Raw genomic sequence first — 20,194 nt, 5'->3', positions numbered from 1 at the left:
TTTTTTTTTTTTTTGAGACGGAGTCTCGCTCTGTCACCCAGGCTGGACTGCAGTGGCCGGATCTCAGCTCACTGCAAGCTCCGCCTCCCGGGTTCACGCCATTCTCCGGCCTCAGCCTCCCGAGTAGCTGGGACTACAGGCGCCCGCCACCTCGCCCGGCTAGTTTTTTGTATTTCTTAATAGAGACGGGGTTTCACCGTGTTAGCCAGGATGGTCTCGATCTCCTGACCTCGTGATCCGCCCGTCTCGGCCTCCCAAAGTGCTGGGATTACAGGCTTGAGCCACCGCGCCCGGCCTTTTTTTGTATATTTTTTAGTAGAGATGGGGTCTCACCGGGTTAGCCAGGATGGTCTCGATCTCCTGACTTCGTGATCCGCCCGTCTCGGCCTCCCAAAGTGCTGGGATTACAGGCTTGAGCCACCGCGCCCGGCCCCAACTTCAGTCTGTATTTCTAAAAGAGAAGCTCTTTTTACAAACTTAACTGTAATTCCATTATTGCATCAAAAAAAAAAAAAAAAAAAAAATTCCAGGCCAAGCACGGTGGCTCATGCCTGTAATCCCAGCATTCTGGGAGGCCGAGGTGGGCAGATCACGAGGTCAAGAGATTGAGACCACCCTGGGCAAATGGTGAAACCCTGTTTCTATTAAAAATACAAAAATTAGCTGGACATGGTGGCATGTGCCTCTGATCCCAGCTACTCAGGAGGCTGAGGCAGGAGAACTGCTTGAACCCAGGAGGCAGAGGTTGCAGTGAGCCAAAATCGTGCCACTGCCCTCCAGCCTGGCGACAGAGCAAGACTTCGTTTCAAAAATAAATTTAAAAAAAAAAAAAAATTCTGTAAAATCATCAAATTCCAATTTTTGCCAATTCCCCTCTCTGTTTTTATTCACAGTTGAGTTTCTTTTGTTTTGTTTTGAGACAGGATCTTACTCTGTCACCCAGGCTGGAATGCAAAGGCACGATCTCAGCTCACTGCAACCTCTGCCTCCCGGGTTCAAGTGATTCTCCTGCCTCAGCCTCCTGAGTAGATAGGATTACAGGTGCCCCCCACCATGCCCAGCTAATTTTTGTATTTTTAGTAGAGACGGGGTTTCACCATGTTGGCCAGGCTTGTCTCAAACTCCTGACCTCAGGTGATCCACTACCTTGGTCTCCTAAATTGCTGGGATTACAGGCATGAGCCATCAAGTCCAGCCTAATTTTTTTTTCTTTTTGGTAGAGACGGGGTTTTGCCACGTAGTCTAGGCTGATCTCAAACTCCTGGGGTCAGTTGATCCTCCCACTTCAGCCTCCCAAAGTGCTGGGATTATAGGTGTGAGCCACCACACCCAGTCTACAGTTAACTTTTTTGAAATAAAGTCCATATGATGGACTTGGCAGATACATTTCTCAAGCCTTCCTTTCTTTTTCAAATTACATCTCAAGTCTTTTTCAATTCATGGGTTCCCCTCCACTGTTCCTCTTCCTTTTTTTTTTTTTTTTTTGTTTTTTTGAGACAGAGTCTCACTCTGTCTCCCAGGCTGGAGTGCAGTGGCGCCATCTCGGCTCACTGCAAGCTCCGCCTCCCGGGTTCACGCCATTCTCTTGCCTTAGCCTCCGGACTAGCTGGGATTACAGGCACCTGCCACCACGCCCGGCTAATTTTTGTATTTTTAGTAGAGACGGGGTTCCACCATGTTGGCCAGGCTGGTCTCGAACTGCTGACCTCGTGATCTGCCCACTGCGGCCTCCCAAAGTCCTGGGATTACAGGCGTGAACCACCATACCCAGCCAGTCCCAGTATTTTGAAAGGCCGAGGTGGGAGGATTACTTGAGCCCAGGAGTTCAGCAATATAGCAAGACTCTATGTCTACCAAAAAATTTTAAACATTAACCAGGCGTGGTGGTGTGCATCTGTGGTCCCAACTGCTTGGGAGGCTGAGAGGGGAGGATCGCTTGAGCCCAGGAAGTGGAGGTTGCAGTGAGCTGTGATTGTCACTGCACTTCAGCCTGGGTGAAAGAGCGCTACTCTTTCTCAAAAAAAGAAAGAGGGAGGGAGGGAGGGAGTGAGAAAGGAAGGGAGGGAGGGAGGGAGGGAGTGAGAAAGGAAGGAAGGGAGGGAGGAAGGGAGGGAGGAAGGGAGGGAGGGAGGGAGGGAAGGAAGGAAGGAGAAAGAAAAATGTATTTTTTTTTTTTTTTTTTTGAGACGGAGTCTCGCTCTGTTGCCTGGGCTGGAGTGCAGTGGTCGGATCTTAGCTCACTGCAAGCTCCGCCTCCCGGGTTTACACCATTCTCCTGCCTCAGCCTCCCGAATAGCTGGGACTACAGGTGCCCGCCACCTCGCCCGGCTATTTTTTTGTATTTTTTTAGTAGAGACGGGTTTCACCGTGTTAGCCAGGATGGTCTCGATCTCCTGACCTCGTGATCCGCCCACCTCGGCCTCCCAGAGGGCTGGGATTACAGGCTTGAGCCACCCTGCCCGGCCTCTTTTTTTTTTTTTTTTGAGATGGAGTCTCGCTCTGTCTCCCAGGCTGGAGTGCAGAGTCGCGATCTCGGCTCACTGCAAGCTCTGCCTCCCGGGTTCACGCCATTCTGCCTCAGCCTCTGGAATGGCTGGGACTACAGGCGCCCGCCACCACACCTGGCTAATTTTTTGGTATTTTTAGTAGAGACAGGGTTTCACCGTGTTAGCCAGGATGGTCTCGATCTCCTGATCTCGTGATCCGCCCATCTTGGCCTCCCAAAGTGCTAGGATTACAGGCGTGAGCCACCGCACCTGGCGGCTAATTTTTTATTTTTATTTTTATTTTTTTTATTTTTTAGTAGAAACAGGGTTTCACCTTGTTAGTCAGGATGTTCTTGATTTCCTGACCTTGCAATCCATCCGTCTTGGCCTCCCAAAGTGCTGGGATTACAGGCATGAGCCACCATGTCCAGCCAGAAAAATATATTCTTGTTAACTACTCACTTACCTTGAAGTCCAGCTCCCAGTTCATACAGGTAGAGCAGAATATAATTGCTTCATCCTTTCCTTTTATTTACTAGTTTACAAAAATGCGTGTCCCTCCAAGCATTTTCCAAAGGTTTCCCATGATATTGTTTTTGTTTTGTGTAATTGAGTACTGCATTGGGTTGAATAGTGTTCTCGAAAAATTCATATCCACCCAGTACCTCAGAATGTGACCTTATTTGGAAATAGAGTCTGCAGAGGTAACTGACTATGATGAGGTCACTCTATAGTAGGGAAAGCCCTAAATCCAAGGCTGATTTTTACAAGAGGAGAGTTGGGGTATGGCAGCTCATGCCTGTAATCTTAAAATCAAGGCAGGAGAATTGCTTGAGGCCAGGAGATTGAGACCAGCCTGGGCAACATGGTGAGATCCCATCTCTACAAAAAAATAAAATAAAAAGTTACCTGAGGCCCGGCGCAGTGGCTCATGCCTGTAATCCCAGCATTTTGGGAGGTTGAGGCGGGTGGATCACCTGAGGTCAGGAGTTCAACACCAGCCTGGCCAACATGGTGAAACCCTGTGTCTACTAATAATACAAAAATTAGCCAGGCGGGGTGGTTCACACCTGTAATCCCAGCTACTCTGAAGGCTGAGGCAGGAGAATTGCTTGCCAAGGTTGTAGTGAGCCGAGATCATGCTACTGCACTCCAGCCTGGACAACAGAACAAGACCCCGTCTCAAAAATAAATAAATAAAAATTAAAATTAAAAAACCACAATTAGCCAGGTGTGGTAGCATGCACCTGTGATGTGGTCCCAGCCATTCAGGAGGCTGAGGTGGAAGGACTGCTCGAACCTGGGAGGTCCAGGCTGTAGTGAGCTATGATAATGCCACGGTACTCCAGCCTAGGCCACAGAGTGAGACCCTGTCTCAAGGAAAAATTTAAAAATAAGTAAATAAATAGGGCCGGGCACAGTGGCTCACACCTGTAATGCCAGCACTTTGGGAGGTGGCATTACTTGAGGTGGGTGGATTACCTGAGGTCAGGAGTTCGAGATCAGTCTGGCCAACATGGTGAAACCACATCTCTACCAAAAATACAAAATTAGCTGGGCGTGGTGGCAAGTGCCTGTAATCCCAGCTACTCGGGAGGCTGAGGCAGGAGAATCACTTGAACCTGGGAGGTGGAGGTTACAGAGAGCCAAGATGGCGCCACTGCACTCCAGCCTAGGTGACAGAGCGAGACTCCATCTCAAGAAAAAAAAAAATTAGCTGGGTGCGGTGGCTCATGCCTGTAATCCCAGCACTTTGGGAGGCCCAGGAGGGCGGATCACCTGAGGTCAGAAGTTTGAGACCAGCCTGACCAATATGATGAAACCCCGTCTCTAGTAAAAATATAAAAATTAGCCGGACGGCCGGGCGCGGTGGCTCAAGCCTGTAATCCTAGCACTTTGGGAGGCCGAGACGGGCGGATCACGAGGTCAGGAGATCGAGACCATCCTGGCTAACACGGTGAAACCCCGTCTCTACTAAAAAATACAAAAAACTAGCCGGGCAAGGTGGCGGGCGCCTGTAGTCCCAGCTACTCGGGAGGCTGAGGCAGGAGAATAGCGTAAACCCGGGAGGCGGAGCTTGCAGTGAGCTGAGATCCGGCCACTGCACTCCAGTCTGGGCGACAGAGCGAGACTCCGTCTCAAAAAAAAAAAAAAAAAAAAAAAAAAAAAATTAGCCGGGCATGGTGGCATGGGCCTGTAATCCCGGCTACTTGGGAGGCTGTGACAGGAGAATCGCTTGAACCCAGGAGAAGGAAGTTGCAGTGAACTGAAATCAGGCCATTGCACTCTAGCCTGGGCAACAAGAGCGAAACTCTGTCTGAAAAAAAAAAAAATTACAGTTTTAATGTTTCTTCAAATAGTTCCTCTTTCTGTGTGGTTATATCATTAACTAGATATACAGATTTCATTTGTTTTATTTTGCTTTCAGTTTTTATATATTTTTTAGAAATTTAGTTTTGTTTTACAACTGTGGAAAATATTTACATGGTTCCAAAGTCAAATTCTAAAAACGAAGATATATGCTGGGAAGTATAACTTTTTTTTCTTTTTTTTTGAGACAGAGTCTTGCTCTGTCACCTAGGCTGGAGTGCAGTGGCAATATTTCAACTCACTGCAACCTCCATCTCCCGGGTTCAAGCAATTCTCGTGCCTCAGCCTCCCAAGTAGCTGGGATTACAGGCGCGTACCACTATGTCTGCCTAATTTTTGTGTTTTTAGTCGAGACAGGGTTTTGCCATGTTGGCCAGGCTGATCTCCATCTCCTGACCCCAAGTGATCTACCCGCCTCATCCTCCCAAAGTGCTGGGATTACAGGCATAAGTCACCGCGCCCGGCCAAACCACTTTAAAATAAATTTATGGTATATCCTTTCATTTACCTTTCATTACTTTTCATTTCAAATAAAAACACATGTGCTTGTGTATATTTGCATATATGTATAGTATATAACATTTATATATGTATATGTGTTTGTGTACATCTATATATGCATGTGAATATCCTTCAATTTCTTTTTCTTTTTTTTTTTTTTTTGAGGTGGGGGTCTCACTCTGTCACCCAGGCTGGAGTGCAGTGGCATGATCTTGGCTCATTACAACCTCCACCTCCTGGGCTCAAGCAATCCTCCCACATCAGTTTCCCAAACAGCTGGGACTACAGGTGTGTGCCACCACATCTGGCTAATTTTTGTATTTTTTTGTAGAGATGGTATTTCACCATATTGTCCAGGCTGGTCTCAAACCACCAGGCTCAAGCGATCCTACTGCCTTGGCTTCTCAAAGTGCTGAGATTACAGGTGCGAACCACCATACCTGGCTCCCTCCCTCCTCTTTGTTTTCTTTCCTTCCTTTCCTTCCTTTTCTTCCCTTCCCTTTTCTTTCCTTTCTTCCCTCCCTCCCTCCTTACTCCCTTTCTTTTTTTCTTTTCTCTCTTTTTTGATGGAGTTTCACTCTTGCTGCCCAGGCTGGAGTGCAATGACGCAATCTCAGCCACCACCACCACGCCTAGCCTAAACTTGCATTCTTCTAAGGATGCAAGGGATCTAACCATGAAAATAGCTACCATTTAGGCCAGGCATGGTGGCTCACACCTGTAATCCCAGCACTTTGGGAGGTCAAGGCAGGAGGATCACTTGAACCCAGAAGTTTGAGACCAGCCTAGGCAACCTAGCAAGGCCCTGTCTCTACAAAAACAAAAACAAACAAACAAAAAAGTCAGCCGGGTGCAGCAGTGTGCATCTATACTCTCAGCTACCTGGGAGACTGTGCTGGGAGTATCGCTTGAGCCTAAGAGGTTGAGGCTACAGTGAGCTGAGACCATGCCGCTGCACTCCAGCCTAGGCAACAGAGCCAGATCCTGTCTCAAAAAGAAATGAGGCAGGAGAGGCTGGGCATCGAGGCTCACTTCTGTAATCCCAGCACTTTGGGAGGCTGAGGTGGGCAGATCACTTGAGGTCAGGTCAGGAGTTTGATACCAGCATGGCCAACATGGTGAAACCCCATCTCTACTAAAACTACAAAAATTAGCTGGGCGTGGTGGTGGGCGCCTGTAATCCCAGCTACTCAGGAGGCTAAGGCAGGGGAATCGCTTGAACCTGGGAGGCAGAGGTTGTACTGAGCCTAGATCTCACCACAGCACTCCAGCCTGGGCAACAGAACCACACTCTTGTCCCCCCCCCAAAAAAAAAGAAGAAGAAGGCCGGGCGCGGTGGCTCACGCCTGTAATCCCAACACTTTGGGAGGCTGAGGCGGGTGGATCCCGAGGTCAGGAGATCGAGACCATCCTGGCTAACACGGTGAAACCCTGTCTCTACTAAAAATACAAAAAAATCAGCCGGGCATGGTGGTGGACGCCTGTAGTCTCGGCTACTGGGGAGGCTGAGGCAGGAGAATGGCGTGAACCCGGAAGGCGGAGCTTGCAGTGAGCCAAGATCGCGCCACTGCACTCCAGCCTGGGTGACAGAGCGAGACTCTGTCTCAAAAAACAAAACAAAACAAAACAAAAAACAAACAAACAAACAAAAAACAAGAAAAAGAAAAGAAAGAAAATAGCTACCACCACTTTCTGGGTGTCCTCTATCTGCCTGGGACTGTGCTAAATGCCGTGTATACCTGATCTCTTTCACTTCTCATAAATACCCTGTAGGATGGGTGTCCTTATCCTCATTTTACAGAACCAGGTCACAGGGCACCAAGAACTTGCTAAATGTGAAACCTGGCTTCTCTGTGCTTTCCTCACCAGATCATGCTGAAAAGAAAAAAGGCTTGGCTGGGCTCAGTGGCTAATGCCTATAACCCCAGAACTTTGGGAAGCTGAGGCAGGCAGATCACTTGAGGTCAGGAGTTCAAGACCAGCCTGGCTAACCCATGGTGAAACCCTGTCTCTACTAAAAATACAAAAATTAGCGGGGTGTGGTGGTGCTTGCCTGTAATCTCAGCTACTCAAGAGGCTGAGGCAGAATTGCTGGAACCGAGGAGGCAGAGGTTGCAGTGAGCCGAGATAGCGCCATTGCACTCCAGCATGGGTGACAGAGCGAGACTCTATCTCGAAAGAAAGAAAGAAAGAAAGAAAGGAAGAAAGAAAAGAAAAAAAGAAAGAAAGAAAAGAAAGAAAGAAAGAAAAGAAAGAAAGAAAAGAAAGAAAGAAAGAAAGAAAGAAAGAAAGAAAGAAAGAAAGAAAGAAAGAAAGAAAGAAAGAAAGAAAGAAAGAAAGAAAGAAAGAAAGAAAGAGAGAACGAACGAACTTGATTGTTTCTCTCACCTGAGACACGGTTCTCTGGAGTGCAATGGCGCGATCTTGGCTCACTCCAGTCTCTGTCTCCTAGGTTCAAATGATTCTCCTGCCTCAGCCTCTTGACTGTAATTACAGTAAGCTGTAATCCCAGCTACTCAGGAGGCTGAATGACTTGAACCCAGGAGGTGGAGGTTGCAGTGAGCCAAGGTCATGCCACTGCACTCCAGCCTGGGTGACAGAGCGAGACTCTGTCTCAAAAAAAAAAAAATTATTTTTAATAATAATAATTATGGAAGGCCTTGGTCTTTCAAAGTGTTGGGATTACAGGCATGAGCCACTGTGTTTGGCTTACACTGATTTATAATTAGTTCTGTCTGTGTTTGTTTCTCAGACCATAATGAGGAAAATGTATTCCCAAAGAGGCTCAGTGACCCTGGGCTCAGCTGAATGCTAGTTCAGGAACCTAGGCTAATTTCCCAGCCGGCACTCTAGTTTGGAACAATTAACCTGGATACACCTCAAATATTGTTAGCTTTCCCGGGTGTCTCTTTGACCTCTCACTACATCTCATTACAACAGTCCTCTTACCTTGCCCAGTTTAGCTTTGTGGTAATTTTGCTTGCCATTGTTTACGGCAACCAAATGGCCTGTTAAAATAACTCTCTGCCTAGGTAGAAGGATGGCTTGAGGCCAGGGGTTCCAGACCAGCCTGGGCAACATAGTGAGAGCCTATCTCTACCAATAATAATAATAATAATAAGTAAATAACATAAAAATAAATTAGCCGAGTATGTGCCAGGCACGGTTGGCTCACGTCTGTAAACCCAGCACGTTGGGAGGCTGAGGCGGGTGGATCACCTGAGGTTGGGAGTTCAAGACCAGCCTGACCAACATGGAGAAACACCGTCTCTACTAAAAATACAAAATTAGCCGGGCATGGTGGCACATGCCTGTAATCCCAGCTACTCAGCAGGCTGAGGCAGGACAATTCCTTGAACGCAGTAGGTGGAGGTTGCAGTGAGCCAAGATCGCACCATTGCACTCCAGCCTGGGCAACAAGAGTGAAATTTTGTCCCTTGCAAAAAAAAAAAAAAAAAAAAAAAAGCCGAGCATGGTGGCGCATATCTGTAGTCCCAGCTATTCAGAAGGCTGTGGCAGGAGAACGGCTTGAGCCAGGGAGGTTCAGGGTGTGGTGAGCTGTGATCATGCCCCTGCACTCCAGAGTGGGCAACATAGCAAGACCCCTCATCTTGAAAAAAATTTTTTAAATGCCACAATGGCATTTAGAGACAAAAAAATGAGTAACCAGGGAGGATAATATATGCATGTGTGTATGACTCTGGGTGTGTGTGTGTGTGTGTCTATACATATACATATACCTATCTCTCTCTCTATATATAATCACATGTTACCTCAGCCCATCTGGTCTTTCCACATAGTTCAAATAAACAGGACTGACAAATTTCCCCCAGTGAAAATCTCTACAAGCCTAAGAATAAATTTAGCTGATCTTCAAGCCTATTTACACATTACCAGATTGATTCTGTGTTTTCTGGCAAATGCTCCATCGAAGACTCTACTCTTTAAAATGTTTAAATTATTTGCCTAAATACTGCATAAAGACATTTTCATTCTACTTTTTATCAAGAGGATAGCTTGAAAAACAATAATTCTGAAGCATGTGCACTGCAGTGCTCAAGGATAGCATGCAATGTGCACTGAAAGGAAAAAATAGCTTTCAAAAAAATGAAGTGAGCTTTTTAATGTCAACGATAAATGTGGCAAAATATAATGCTGCTAAAATAAGGGAAACTAAAGGTTTGTGATTTTTGTTTTTGTTTTGTTTTGAGACAGGGTCTCACTCTGTTTTCCAGACTGGAGTGCAGTGGTGTGATCATACCACACTGCATCCTCGAACTCCTGGGCTCAAGCGATCCTCCCACCTCAGCCTCCCAAGTAGCTGGGACCACAGGTGTGCACCACCATGCCCGGCTAGTTTTTTTTCACTTTTTGTAGAAACAGGATTTTGCTATGTTGCCCAGGCTGGTCTTGAACTTCTGGGATCAAAGGATGGACCCGCCTTGGCCTTCCAAATGCTGGGATTACAGGTGTCGGGCACCGAAACCGGCCTATTTTATTTGATTTATTTAAAAAATGCTAATCCCAGTACTTTGGGAGGCCAAGGCGGATAGATCACTTGAGGTCAGGAGTTCGAGACCAGACTGGCCAATATGGTGAAATCCCGTCTCTACTAAAAATACAAAAATTAGCCAGGCGTGGTAATGTGCACCTGTAATCCCAGCTACTCGGGAGGCTGAGCCTGGGGAATCACTTGCACCCGGAAGGTGGAGGTTGCGGTGAGCCGAGATCGCGCCATTGCACTCCAGCCTGGGCAACAAGAGTGGAACTCCATCTCAAATAAAAAGAAAAAAAGATTTAGTACTGCAATCATTTTAAAATGTATAGTTCAGCGGCATTAAATACATTCACTTTGTCTGCAACCATTGCTACCGTCCATCGCCTCTCTTTGTCTTCATTTTCAAACTCACCAGTAGGGGGCGAACGGAGACAGCGCATCAGCCTCGACCCCACGACTCCTCTCCCGCGCATGCGCGTCTTACCTGCAACAAGGTGGCGGGGGCGTGCCCAGGGGCGGGGCCTATGGGCCGCGCAGGCGCGTGGCTGGCTTTGTGACGTCAGGCTGCGCGGCCGGGCTGGGACCAGGCGGCGGCTCGCGGAGGCGCTTCTCCGAGCGTGACGTGCGGACTCCGCTCCTCCGCGGCCCGCCCGCCCGCCGGTCTAGCCGCCGCCTCCCTCGCTCCGTGAACGCTCCAGGCGAGGGCCAGCGGCCGGGGCGACGCGGCGCGGAGAGGGCGGGCGGGCGGGCGGGCGGGCGGGCGGGCTGTGGGAGCGCCGGTCTCTATATGGCGGCGGCTCTGTCGGGCCTGGCTGTCCGGCTCTCGCGCTCGGCCGCCGCCCGCTCCTATGGGGTCTTCTGCAAGGGGCTGACTCGCACGCTGCTCATCTTCTTCGACCTGGCGTGGCGGCTGCGCATCAACTTTCCCTACCTCTACATCGTGGCTTCCATGATGCTCAACGTCCGCCTGCAGGTGGGTGAGCCGTGCCCGCCCGGCCCCCGGCCCTCCCCGAGCGCCCGCCTCGCCAGCGGGATGCAAACGCCACGGCAGCTGCCATTGCCTGGAAGCTGAGTGTATGCCAAGCACCGTGCATTTTCCCGTGCGACCCCACTTTGGGGAGACCCACTAAGGTGGTCCTTATCCCCGTTCTGCAAACGCGGCACTGAGGGTCAGGTTAAGCGACTTGCCTTGGGGAACGTCCCGCAGCTCGGGAGGTGGGGTCCGAGATTGCATGGGCTGGAAGGGTGTTGAAGAGGACCTTTACTAAATGTTGGGTGAATTTTCTAGTTCCGAAACTTTGCACCCCCACCCCTTTTTTTTTAATCGTAAAGACGGGGGTCTCGGCTGGGCGCGGTGGCTCACGCCTGTAAGTAATCCCAGCACTTTGGGAGGCTGAGGCGGGCGAATCGCCTTAGGTCGGGAGATGGAGACCAGCCTGACCAACACGGAGAAACCCCGTCTCTACTGAAAATACAAAATTAGCCGGGCGTGGTGGCGCATGCCTGTAATCCCTGCTACTCGGGAGGCTGAGGCGGGAGAATCGCTGGAACCCGGGAGGCGGACGTTGCGGTGAGTCCAGATCGCTCCATTGCGCTCCAGCCTGGGCAGCAAGAGGGAAACTCCGTCTCAAAAAAAAAAAAAGAAAAAAAAAGGGGGTGTCGCTGTGTTGTCCAGGCTGGTCTCGAAGTACTGGCCTCAAGAGATCCTCCCATCTTGGCCTCCTAGTGCTGGGATTATAGGCATGAGCCACCACATCTGGCTTGCAAAGACGTTTTATGTTATCTTTGAGGCTAAAAATGGATTGCAAGTTAACAGTGTTTTGATAAATGTACCTTACTTATTTTGGCCAGAGGTAGAACTGAGGTGTAAGGGTGAAGACTAGGGAAAATAAAGTGGGAGAGGTGGAAGCACAAAACTTTTCAGAGGCCTGGAACCATTCAGCTGATCCTAGAGTAGGCTCACACTGCAGCACCCTGGAGACCGCCTGTGCTATAAAAAATTGATATTTCCTTTTATTTTATTTTTTTTTAATTTCTGAGACAGTGTCTCACTCTTGCCCAGGCTGGAGTGCGGTGGCGCCATCTCGGCTAACTGCAGCCTCTGCCTCCGGAGTTCAAGTGATTCTTCTCAGCCTCCTGAGTAGCTAGGACTACAGGTGCCCACCACCACGCTGGGCTAATTTTTGTGTTTTTAAGTAGAGTTGGGTTTTCACCATGTTGGCCAGGCTGGTCTCAAACTCCTGACCTCAAGTGATCTGCCTGCCTTGACCTCCCAAAGTGCTGGGCTTACAGGCGTGAGCCACTGCGCCCAGCCAAGAGACTATTTCTACATCCCTTGAATTTCAGTTGCCTTTTTCTTTCTTTTTTCTTTCCTTTTTTGGTAGAGACAAGGTCTTGCTATGTTGCCAAGACTGGTCTCAAACTTCTGGTCTCAAGCAGTCCTCCTGCCTTGCCCTCCCAAAGCACTAGGATTACAGTCAGGACCCAGTGAGCCCGGCCTCAGATGACTTTTTCTAGTGGAAGGAAAAGTTGTCACCTCGAGAATTCTTTCTCAAAGAAAGGTGGCCAAGTACTGCACCCCTCTTGCATTCCATTTGCATACCTCTGTGATGAAGGAGGGACTTTTTGGGGAGGTCACAGTTGGATGGTACTTGGGTTGCTCCCTGGCGTGCACAATGAACCAGTCTGAGCGGTAGTACCACCCAGTTGTGAGACACTGCAGGTGCCTTCCCTTCCTAACGTTGGTTTGGCCATATCCAAGTATGATCGTCCCGGTAGCGGGTCTTCAAGTGGCTGGTGCTTGACAGGTGATGGTAGTTAACATGAAACCTAACACTGGCTGTTGATCAAAATTGAGTGAAAGTGGCCGGGCACAGCGGCTCACTCCTGTAATCCCAACACTTTGGGAGGTCAAGGTGTGTGGGTCGCTTGAGCTCAGGAGTTTGAGACCACCCTGGGCTACATGGTAAAACCCTGTCTCTACTAAAATACAAAACAATTAGCTGGGCGTGGTGGCGGGGCAATGGCGGCGTGAGCCTGTAGTCCCAGCTACTTGGGGGACTGAGGTGGGAGGATCGCTTGAGTTTGGGAGGCAGAGGTTACAGTGAGCCGAGATTGTGTCACTGCCCTCCAGCCTGGGCGACAGATGCTGTCTCAAATAAATGAATAAATAAATGAGTTGAGATGAACTGGCCTCTTTATTTTGAGGTCCAAATTGAGGTACTTTCGTGTGAGCAAGGGCTTGTGGCATCCTGAAATGGTACCTGACGAGAGGGATCAGAACCTCCAGCAAGTGGCTTGAATTGAGTGAAGGGTGCTGCTGGATCAGGTCAGGGGTCTGGTAAACCAGAAGGCCTGTGCCCTCCCCGGTTACCACCTTCGGAAATAGGGGCCTAGTGTTTGCCGGATCTAGTCAGCACCAAGAGAAATCAGATATCAAGATTTTTAGATTGCCAATTCAGATTTTTGAAAAAGAAACTTTGGCTGGGCACGGTGGCTCATGCCTGTAATCCCAGTATATTGGGAGGCTGAGGCAGGTGGATCACTTGAGGTCAGGAATTCAAGACCAGCCTGGACAACATGGCAAAACCCCATCTCTACTAAAAATCCAAAAATTAGGTGAGTGTGATAGTGCACGCCTGTATTCCCAGCTACATGGGAGGCTGAGGCAGGAGAATCACTTGAACCCAGGAGGTGGAGGTTCTAGTGAGCCAAGACCGTGGGACTGCACTCCAGCCTGGGAAACACAGCAAGACTCCGTCTCAAAAAAAAAAAAAAAAAAAAGCAAAAAAAAAAAAAAAATTTTTTTTTTTTTTTTTTTTGAGACGGAGTCTTGGTCTGTCGCCTAGGCTGGAGTACAGTGGCGTGATCTCAGCTCACTTCAAGCTCCATCTCCTGGATTCATGCCATTCTCTTGCCTCAGCCTCCTGAGTAGCTGAAACTACAGGCACCCACCACCACGCCCGGCTACTTTTTTGTATTTTTTAGTAAAGACAGGGTTTTACTGTGTCAGCCAGGATGATCTCGATCTCCTGACCTCGTGATCCGCCCACCTTGACCTCCCAAAGTGCTGAGATTACAGGCGTGAGGCACCGTGCCCAGCCCAAAAAACAGATTTAAAAAAAAGAAACTTCGAGGGCAAAACAAAAAGTGTCTGCAGGCTGTATTTGGCCCCTGTACTCCCCTTTTTGAAACCTATTGTCTAGAGTAACATAATTTGCAGTCATTTGTAAAAATCGCAAAAACTACTGTAAGAGAAAACCTACTACATGATACTGTTTTGGTGAAAATTGCTTTTTACCATTGAGAAATCTGCCTTTTTTATATATCCACTTCTCTATTTATAACCACCTCTCTAGTCTACCCTACTGTATCCATTCGCCGGGACTATTGAAGTATCTGCCATCTCCACCAAGCAGAGGCAACTTCTAAAAAATGTACATCAGACTGAGGGCTGGGTGTGGTGGCTCATGCCTATAATCCCAGCACTTTGGGAGACTGAGGTGGGAGGATCCCTTGAGCCCCGGAGTTCCAGACCAGCCTGGGCAACACAGCAAGACCCCAGTCTGTACAAAAACAAATTAGCCAGGTGTGGTGGTGTGTGCCTGTAATCCCAGCTACTTGGGAGGCAGAGGTGGGAGGATCACTTGAGACAAGGAGGCCGAAGATGCAGTGAGCCTCGATCATGCCACCGCACACCAGCCTGGGCAACAGAGTGAGACTCTGTCTCTAAAATTAAACGACAACAAAAACACATACCCTCCCATAAATCTGATCATGTCATGTCTAAAAGAAAGCTGAACTCTGGCCGGGTGCGGTGGGATGTACGCCTGTAGGTCCCAGCACTTTGGGAGGCTGAGGCAGGCGGATAACCTGAGGTCAGGAGTTTGAGACCAGCCTGGCCAGCATGGTGAAACCCCATCTCTACTAAAAATACAAAAATTAGCCGGGCATGGTGACGTGTGCCTGTAATCCCAGCTACTTGGGAGGCTGAGGCAGGAGAATTACTTGAACCCTGGGAGGTGGAAGTTACAGTGAGCCAAGTTTGTGCCACTGCACTCTAGCCTAGGCAACACAGCAAGACTCCATCTCCAAAAAAAAAAAAAAAAAGTAATAAGATTGAAAAAAGAATTCTGTGGGCCAGGTGCAGTGACTCACCCCTGTAATCCCAGCACTTTGGGAGTCCGAGGTGGGAGGATCGCTTGAACTGAGGAGTTTGAGACCAGCCTGGGCAACATGACGAAACTCCATCTCTACAAAAAAAAAAAAACAAAAAAAACAAAAATTAGGTCGGTGTGGTGGTGCATGCCTATAGTCCCAGCTACTCAGGAGGCCGAGGTGGATCACTTGAGGCCAGAAGGTCGAGGAGGCAGTGAGCTATAATTGTGCCACTGTACTCTAGGCTGGGCAACAGAGCAAGACCTTGTCTCTAAAAAAAGAAAAAAGCGTGAAGATTGTAGGCTTGGGCTAGACCAAGTGCAGCGAGCAGCCACTTCACATCCTGGGGGTGGGGAGTGGGGTGTCTTTCTTCGGGACCATGATATTTACCTCTGCTACTTTCAACTCCCCTGCCAGTTTTAGAGTTTTTGTTCATTTGTGAAAAACCACTAACTTACCGGATTTGAAGGTTTAATTTTTGTGGCTTTCTGGTAAAAGGAAGTGCAACAGGAAATAGACTTTGAAGGAATAAAGGGGATAGCCCCACGCCGCCTTCTTCTTTTTTTATTTTTCCTTCGGAACATGCTTTACTCTCACTTGAGGCCAGGAGCTTGAGAAGCCTGGGCAACATCATGAGACGCCATCACTACGAAACATTAAAAATTAGCTGGATGTAGTGGTGCACACCTGTAGTCCCAGCTACTCGGGAGCCTGAGGTGGGAGGATCGCCTATTCCTGGGAGTTCAAGGCTGCAGGGAGCTCTGATCGCACCACTGCTCTCCAGCATGGGTGACAGAGTGAGACCAAAAAGAAAAAGCCAGGCCTGGCGCGGTGGCTCAAGCCTGTAATCCCAGCACTTTGGGAGGCCGAGACGGGCGGATCACAAGGTCAGGAGATCAAGACCATCCTGGCTAACCCGGTGAAACCCCGTCTCTACTAAAAAATACAAAAAGCTAGCCGGGCGAGGTGGCGAGTGCCTGTAGTCCCAGCTACTTGGGAGGCTGAGGCAGGAGAATGGCGTAAACCTGGGAGGCGGAGCTTGCAGTGAGCTGAGATCCGGCCACTGCACTCCAGCCCAGGCAACAGAGCAAGACTCCGTAAAAAAAAAAAAAAAAAAAAAAAAGATTTCAGATCACTGTGACCTCCGCCTCCGAGGTTCAAGTGATTCTCTTGCCTCAGCCTCGTGAGTAGCTGGGATTACAGGTGCCTGCCACCATGCCCAGCTAATTTTTGTATTTTTGGTAAAGATGGGGTTTCACCACGTTGGTCAGGCTGGTCTCGAACTCCTGACCTCAGGTGATCCACCCACCTCAGCCTCCCAAAGTGCTAGGATTACAGGCATGAGCCACTGCAGCTGGCCAATTTTTTTTTTTTTTCTTTTTCTTTCTTTCTTTTTTTTTTTTTTTTTTGAGGAAGCGTCTTCCTCTGTCGTCCAGGCTGGAGTGCAGTGGTGCGATCATAGCTCACTACAGCCTCCAGCTCCCAGACTCAAACAATCCTCCCACTTCAGCCTTCTGAGTAGCTGGGGCTACACGCATGCACCACCATGCCTGGTTGGTTTTTTCATTTTTTGTCTAGACAGGGTCTCACTATGTTGTCTAGGCTGGTCTCGAACTCCTAGCCTTAACTAATCCTCCTGCCTCAGCCTCCCAAAGTGCTGAGATTACAAGTGTGAGCCATCATACCTGGCCCTCCTTAGTCTTTTGTTTTTGTCTTTTATGTCTTTTTATGTTGGACTTTTTGGTTGCTTTCACTTTTTGGCTAATGTGAATAATGCTACTACGAACATTTGCATGTAAGCTTTGTGTGGACATCGGTTTTTATTTCTCTTGCATGTATACTTAGAGCAGAATTGCTGGATCATATGTAACTCCTCTTTAACCATTTCAAAAAGATCACTTTTTTTTGAGACAGAGTCTCATTCTTTCGCCCAGGCTGGAGTGCAATGGCGCGATCATGGCTCGCTGAAATCTCCGCCTTCCAGGTTCAAGCGATTCTCCTGCCTCAGCCTCCCGAGTAGCTGGGATTACAGGTGCCCGCCACCATGCCCAGCTAAATTTTGTATTTTTAGTAGTGACGGAGTTTTGCCATGTTAGCCGGGCTGGTCTCGAACTCCTGGGCTCAAGTGATCCACCTGCCTCGGCCTCCAAAGTGCTGGGATTACAGGCATAAGCCACCGTGCCCGGCCTGAAGTTCGTTTTTATGTAGCCAAAGTTTAACAATCTTTTCTGACATTTGGTTTTTGTCAGCGGTAGAAAGGTCTTCCTAACTCTAATGATAAAACGAATTCACCTGTATTTTATCCTGATACTCTTACGTCATTTTTTAACTTTCAAATATGATGTAATTTGGAGTTTATCCTGGTATGTGATGGGTGGGATGCAGACTGATCTTTCTGCAAACAGTACTGCAATGAAACACTGTGTGCCTGTGGCATTTTTTGTCTTTTTATGTTGGTTCACTAGAAAGCAAGCTTTAAGGCTGGGTGCAGTGGTTCATGCCTGTAATCCTAACAATTTGGGAAGCCAAGGTGGGAGGATCACTTGAGCCCAGGAGTTTGACACCAGCCTGGACAACACTGTGAGATGCTGTTTCTTTTTTCTTTTTCTTTTTTTTTTTTTTGAGATGGAGCCTCGCTCTGTCACCCAGGCTGGAATGCAGTGGCAGGATCTTGGCTCACTGTGACCTCCGCCCCCCAGGTTCAAGCAATTCTCCTGCCTCAGCCTCCCAAGTAGCTGGGTCTACAGGCACCCACCACCACACCCAGCTAATTTTTGTATTTTTAGTAGAGACAGGGTTTCACCATATTGGCCAGGCTGGTCTCGAACTCCTGACCTCGTGATTCACCTGCCTCAGCCTCCCAAAGTGTTGGGATTACAGGCGTGAACCACTGCTCCTGGCCAGACACTTGTTTCTATAAGACAGAAAGAGAGAGAGAAGGAGAAAGTAAGAAAGAATAAAAAAAGAAAGGAAAGAAAATAAAGCTTTAAGAAGACACTGTCTGCTTGGTATACCAACCTAATACCAGCACCTAGAACAGCACCTGGCTTAGGGTAGGGGCTTAATGAAGGATTGCTCATTGAATGTGTGGCAGAAATTTTTTTTTTTTTTTTTTTTTTTTTAGAGACAGAGTCTCGCTCTGTCGCCCAGGCTGGAGTGCAGTGGTGCTATCTTGGCTCACTGCAAGCTCCGCTTCCTGGGTTCCCGCCATTCACCTGCCTCGGCCTCCCCAGTAGCTGGGACTATGGGCGCCCACCACCATGCCTGGCTAATTTTTTGTATTTTTAGTAGAGACGGGGTTTCGCTGTGTTAGCCAGGATGGTCTCGATCTCCTGACCTCATGATCCACCCGCCTTGGCCTCCCAAAGTACTGGGATTACAGGTATGAGCCACTACACCCAGCCAAAAATCTTTAGAATCTTGAATCAGAGGTTTTCGGCACTTGTAATTTTTTTTTTTTTTTGAGATGGAGTCTTGTTCTTGTTGCCCAGGCTGGAATGCAATGGTGTGATCGCAGCTCACTGCAGCCTCCACTTCCTGGGTTCAAGTAATTCTCCTACCTTAGCCTCCTGAGCAGCTGGGATTACAGGTGGCTACCACCATGCCTGGGTAATGTTTGTATTTTTAGTAGAGACAGGGTTTCACCATGTTGGCCAGACTGGTCTTGAACCGCTGACCTCCAGTGATCCACCTACCTTGGCCTCTCAAAGTGCTGGGATTACAGGTGTGAGCCACCACACCTGGCCATCAGGTGTGATTCAGACATGCCAAGTGGCGAGTAGCAGGAACTCAGTGATGTTAGTGTGTTCCTTGTGATCATGATTCAGCTTAATTTAGAAGCTATGCGGTCATTCTTGTTTCTCCTCCTCTGGGCTGCATGGAAATTTGGGGATTTGTTTCTGCTGCCTCCAGTCTGATCATTTGGGCCATGAGCACAGTGAGTTAAGGTATGCTAGTGTTCATACCTGAGGGGTGTGGAACCAGCCCATCTGGGAGCATGTGTGAGCTCTCCTTGCGTGCAGGAGCCCCTCAAGGCCCACCGTTTCCCTGCTGGTTTTAGCTGTGTCTTCTCCCCTTTGGGACTAGCCTTGCCAGCCCTCTTTCAGAAACATTGGGGCCAAGGTATTTTTAGTTTACAAAGCAACAGCACCGTCATGCCCTGGAGGCCGGAAATAGCTCGGGTGAGGGAAGGTGAGGGTACAGGCACCCACGAGGGCAGCAGCTAAGTGGGTCAGGCCATTGTAGTCCGGCAGGTCAGCTGCCCAGATGGGCAGGGATCTGCGAGGAAGGTGACCGCTCCTGTTGTGATGAGGATCGGGTATACCTGGGCAGCCTCGTTTCCCCTGGCACGGCGCCCCTGTGACCTCCCGGGCTTCATGTTCAGCCTTTGTCATCTTCGGTGGGAGGCAGAGGGAGGTGTAGGCTGCAGGATTTACCCTCTGAAACCCAGGGCTGCACTTTATTCATCCTGAACCATGCTTTCTTGAAGTTCAGAATAAGACTCCTTCCCTCATTCTGGTGGTCTCCGCTTTGGTAGCTACCTTTGTTGGTAATAACATCATTTACACTGTTTTTTAAATTTTGTAGAATTAACATGGCATGAGAAGGCCAAAAAGAGCTGATTTTTTATACACTTAGGCATACTTTATCTGGTACAATATATCTCTAGCATACTGAGCATAAACTATGAAAAAACCCATAAATGACTTAAATATGCCTAGAAATTATTTAGAAGTTATTTGTGACCCTCAGAATACAGGAAATATGTTTAACAGTCTAATATCAGAAGAGATTAGTTGAGGACTCTGAGCCAAAATGTTTTTGATAACTTATTGAAGTCTTTTTGTGACTGGGCACGGTGGTTCACGCCTGTAATCGCAGCACTTTGGGAGGCCGAGGCAGGTGGATCACCTGAGGTCAGGAGTTCGAGAGCAGCCTGGCCAAACGAAACCCTGTCTCTACTAAAAATGCAAAAATTAGCTGGGCGTGGCAGCTGGTGCCTGTAGTCCCAGCTACTTGGGAGGGTGAGGCAGGAAAATTGCTTGAACCCGGGAGGTGGAGGTTGCAGTGAGCCAAGATTGCGCCACTGCACTCCAGCCTGGGTGACAGGGCAAGACTCTGTCTCAAATAAACAAACAGATAAATAACCCATTGAAATCTTTTTTTTTTTTTTTTTTTTTTT

General features: G+C 48.5%; 2 protein-coding genes across 3 annotated transcripts in view; both read left to right on the top strand.

The window, feature by feature from the left end:
• The window catches only part of LOC112620663, a 37,748-nt gene that overhangs the window by 9,322 nt on the left and 8,232 nt on the right, over positions 1-20,194 (top strand). The window contains exon 2 of the mRNA XM_025379415.1: positions 10,274-10,828. Coding sequence (XP_025235200.1) covers positions 10,274-10,828 — 555 coding nt within the window. The remainder of the gene's footprint in view (positions 1-10,273; positions 10,829-20,194) is intronic.
• FAM220A (family with sequence similarity 220 member A) overlaps positions 10,406-20,194 on the top strand; it is a 19,233-nt gene continuing 9,444 nt past the window's right edge. Inside the window, exon 1 of one of the 2 annotated variants that reach the window (XM_025378392.1) lies at positions 10,406-10,828. The gene's annotated coding sequence lies outside the window, so the exon portion shown is untranslated. The remainder of the gene's footprint in view (positions 10,829-20,194) is intronic. The other variant, XM_025378393.1, reaches the window with a different exon arrangement.

Source organism: Theropithecus gelada, chromosome 3 (genome assembly GCF_003255815.1).
Source record: "Theropithecus gelada isolate Dixy chromosome 3, Tgel_1.0, whole genome shotgun sequence".
NCBI classification, from domain to species: domain Eukaryota; kingdom Metazoa; phylum Chordata; class Mammalia; order Primates; family Cercopithecidae; genus Theropithecus; species Theropithecus gelada.
Note: the sequence above shows the minus strand (reverse complement) of the source record. Positions and strands in the feature narration are given on the sequence as shown.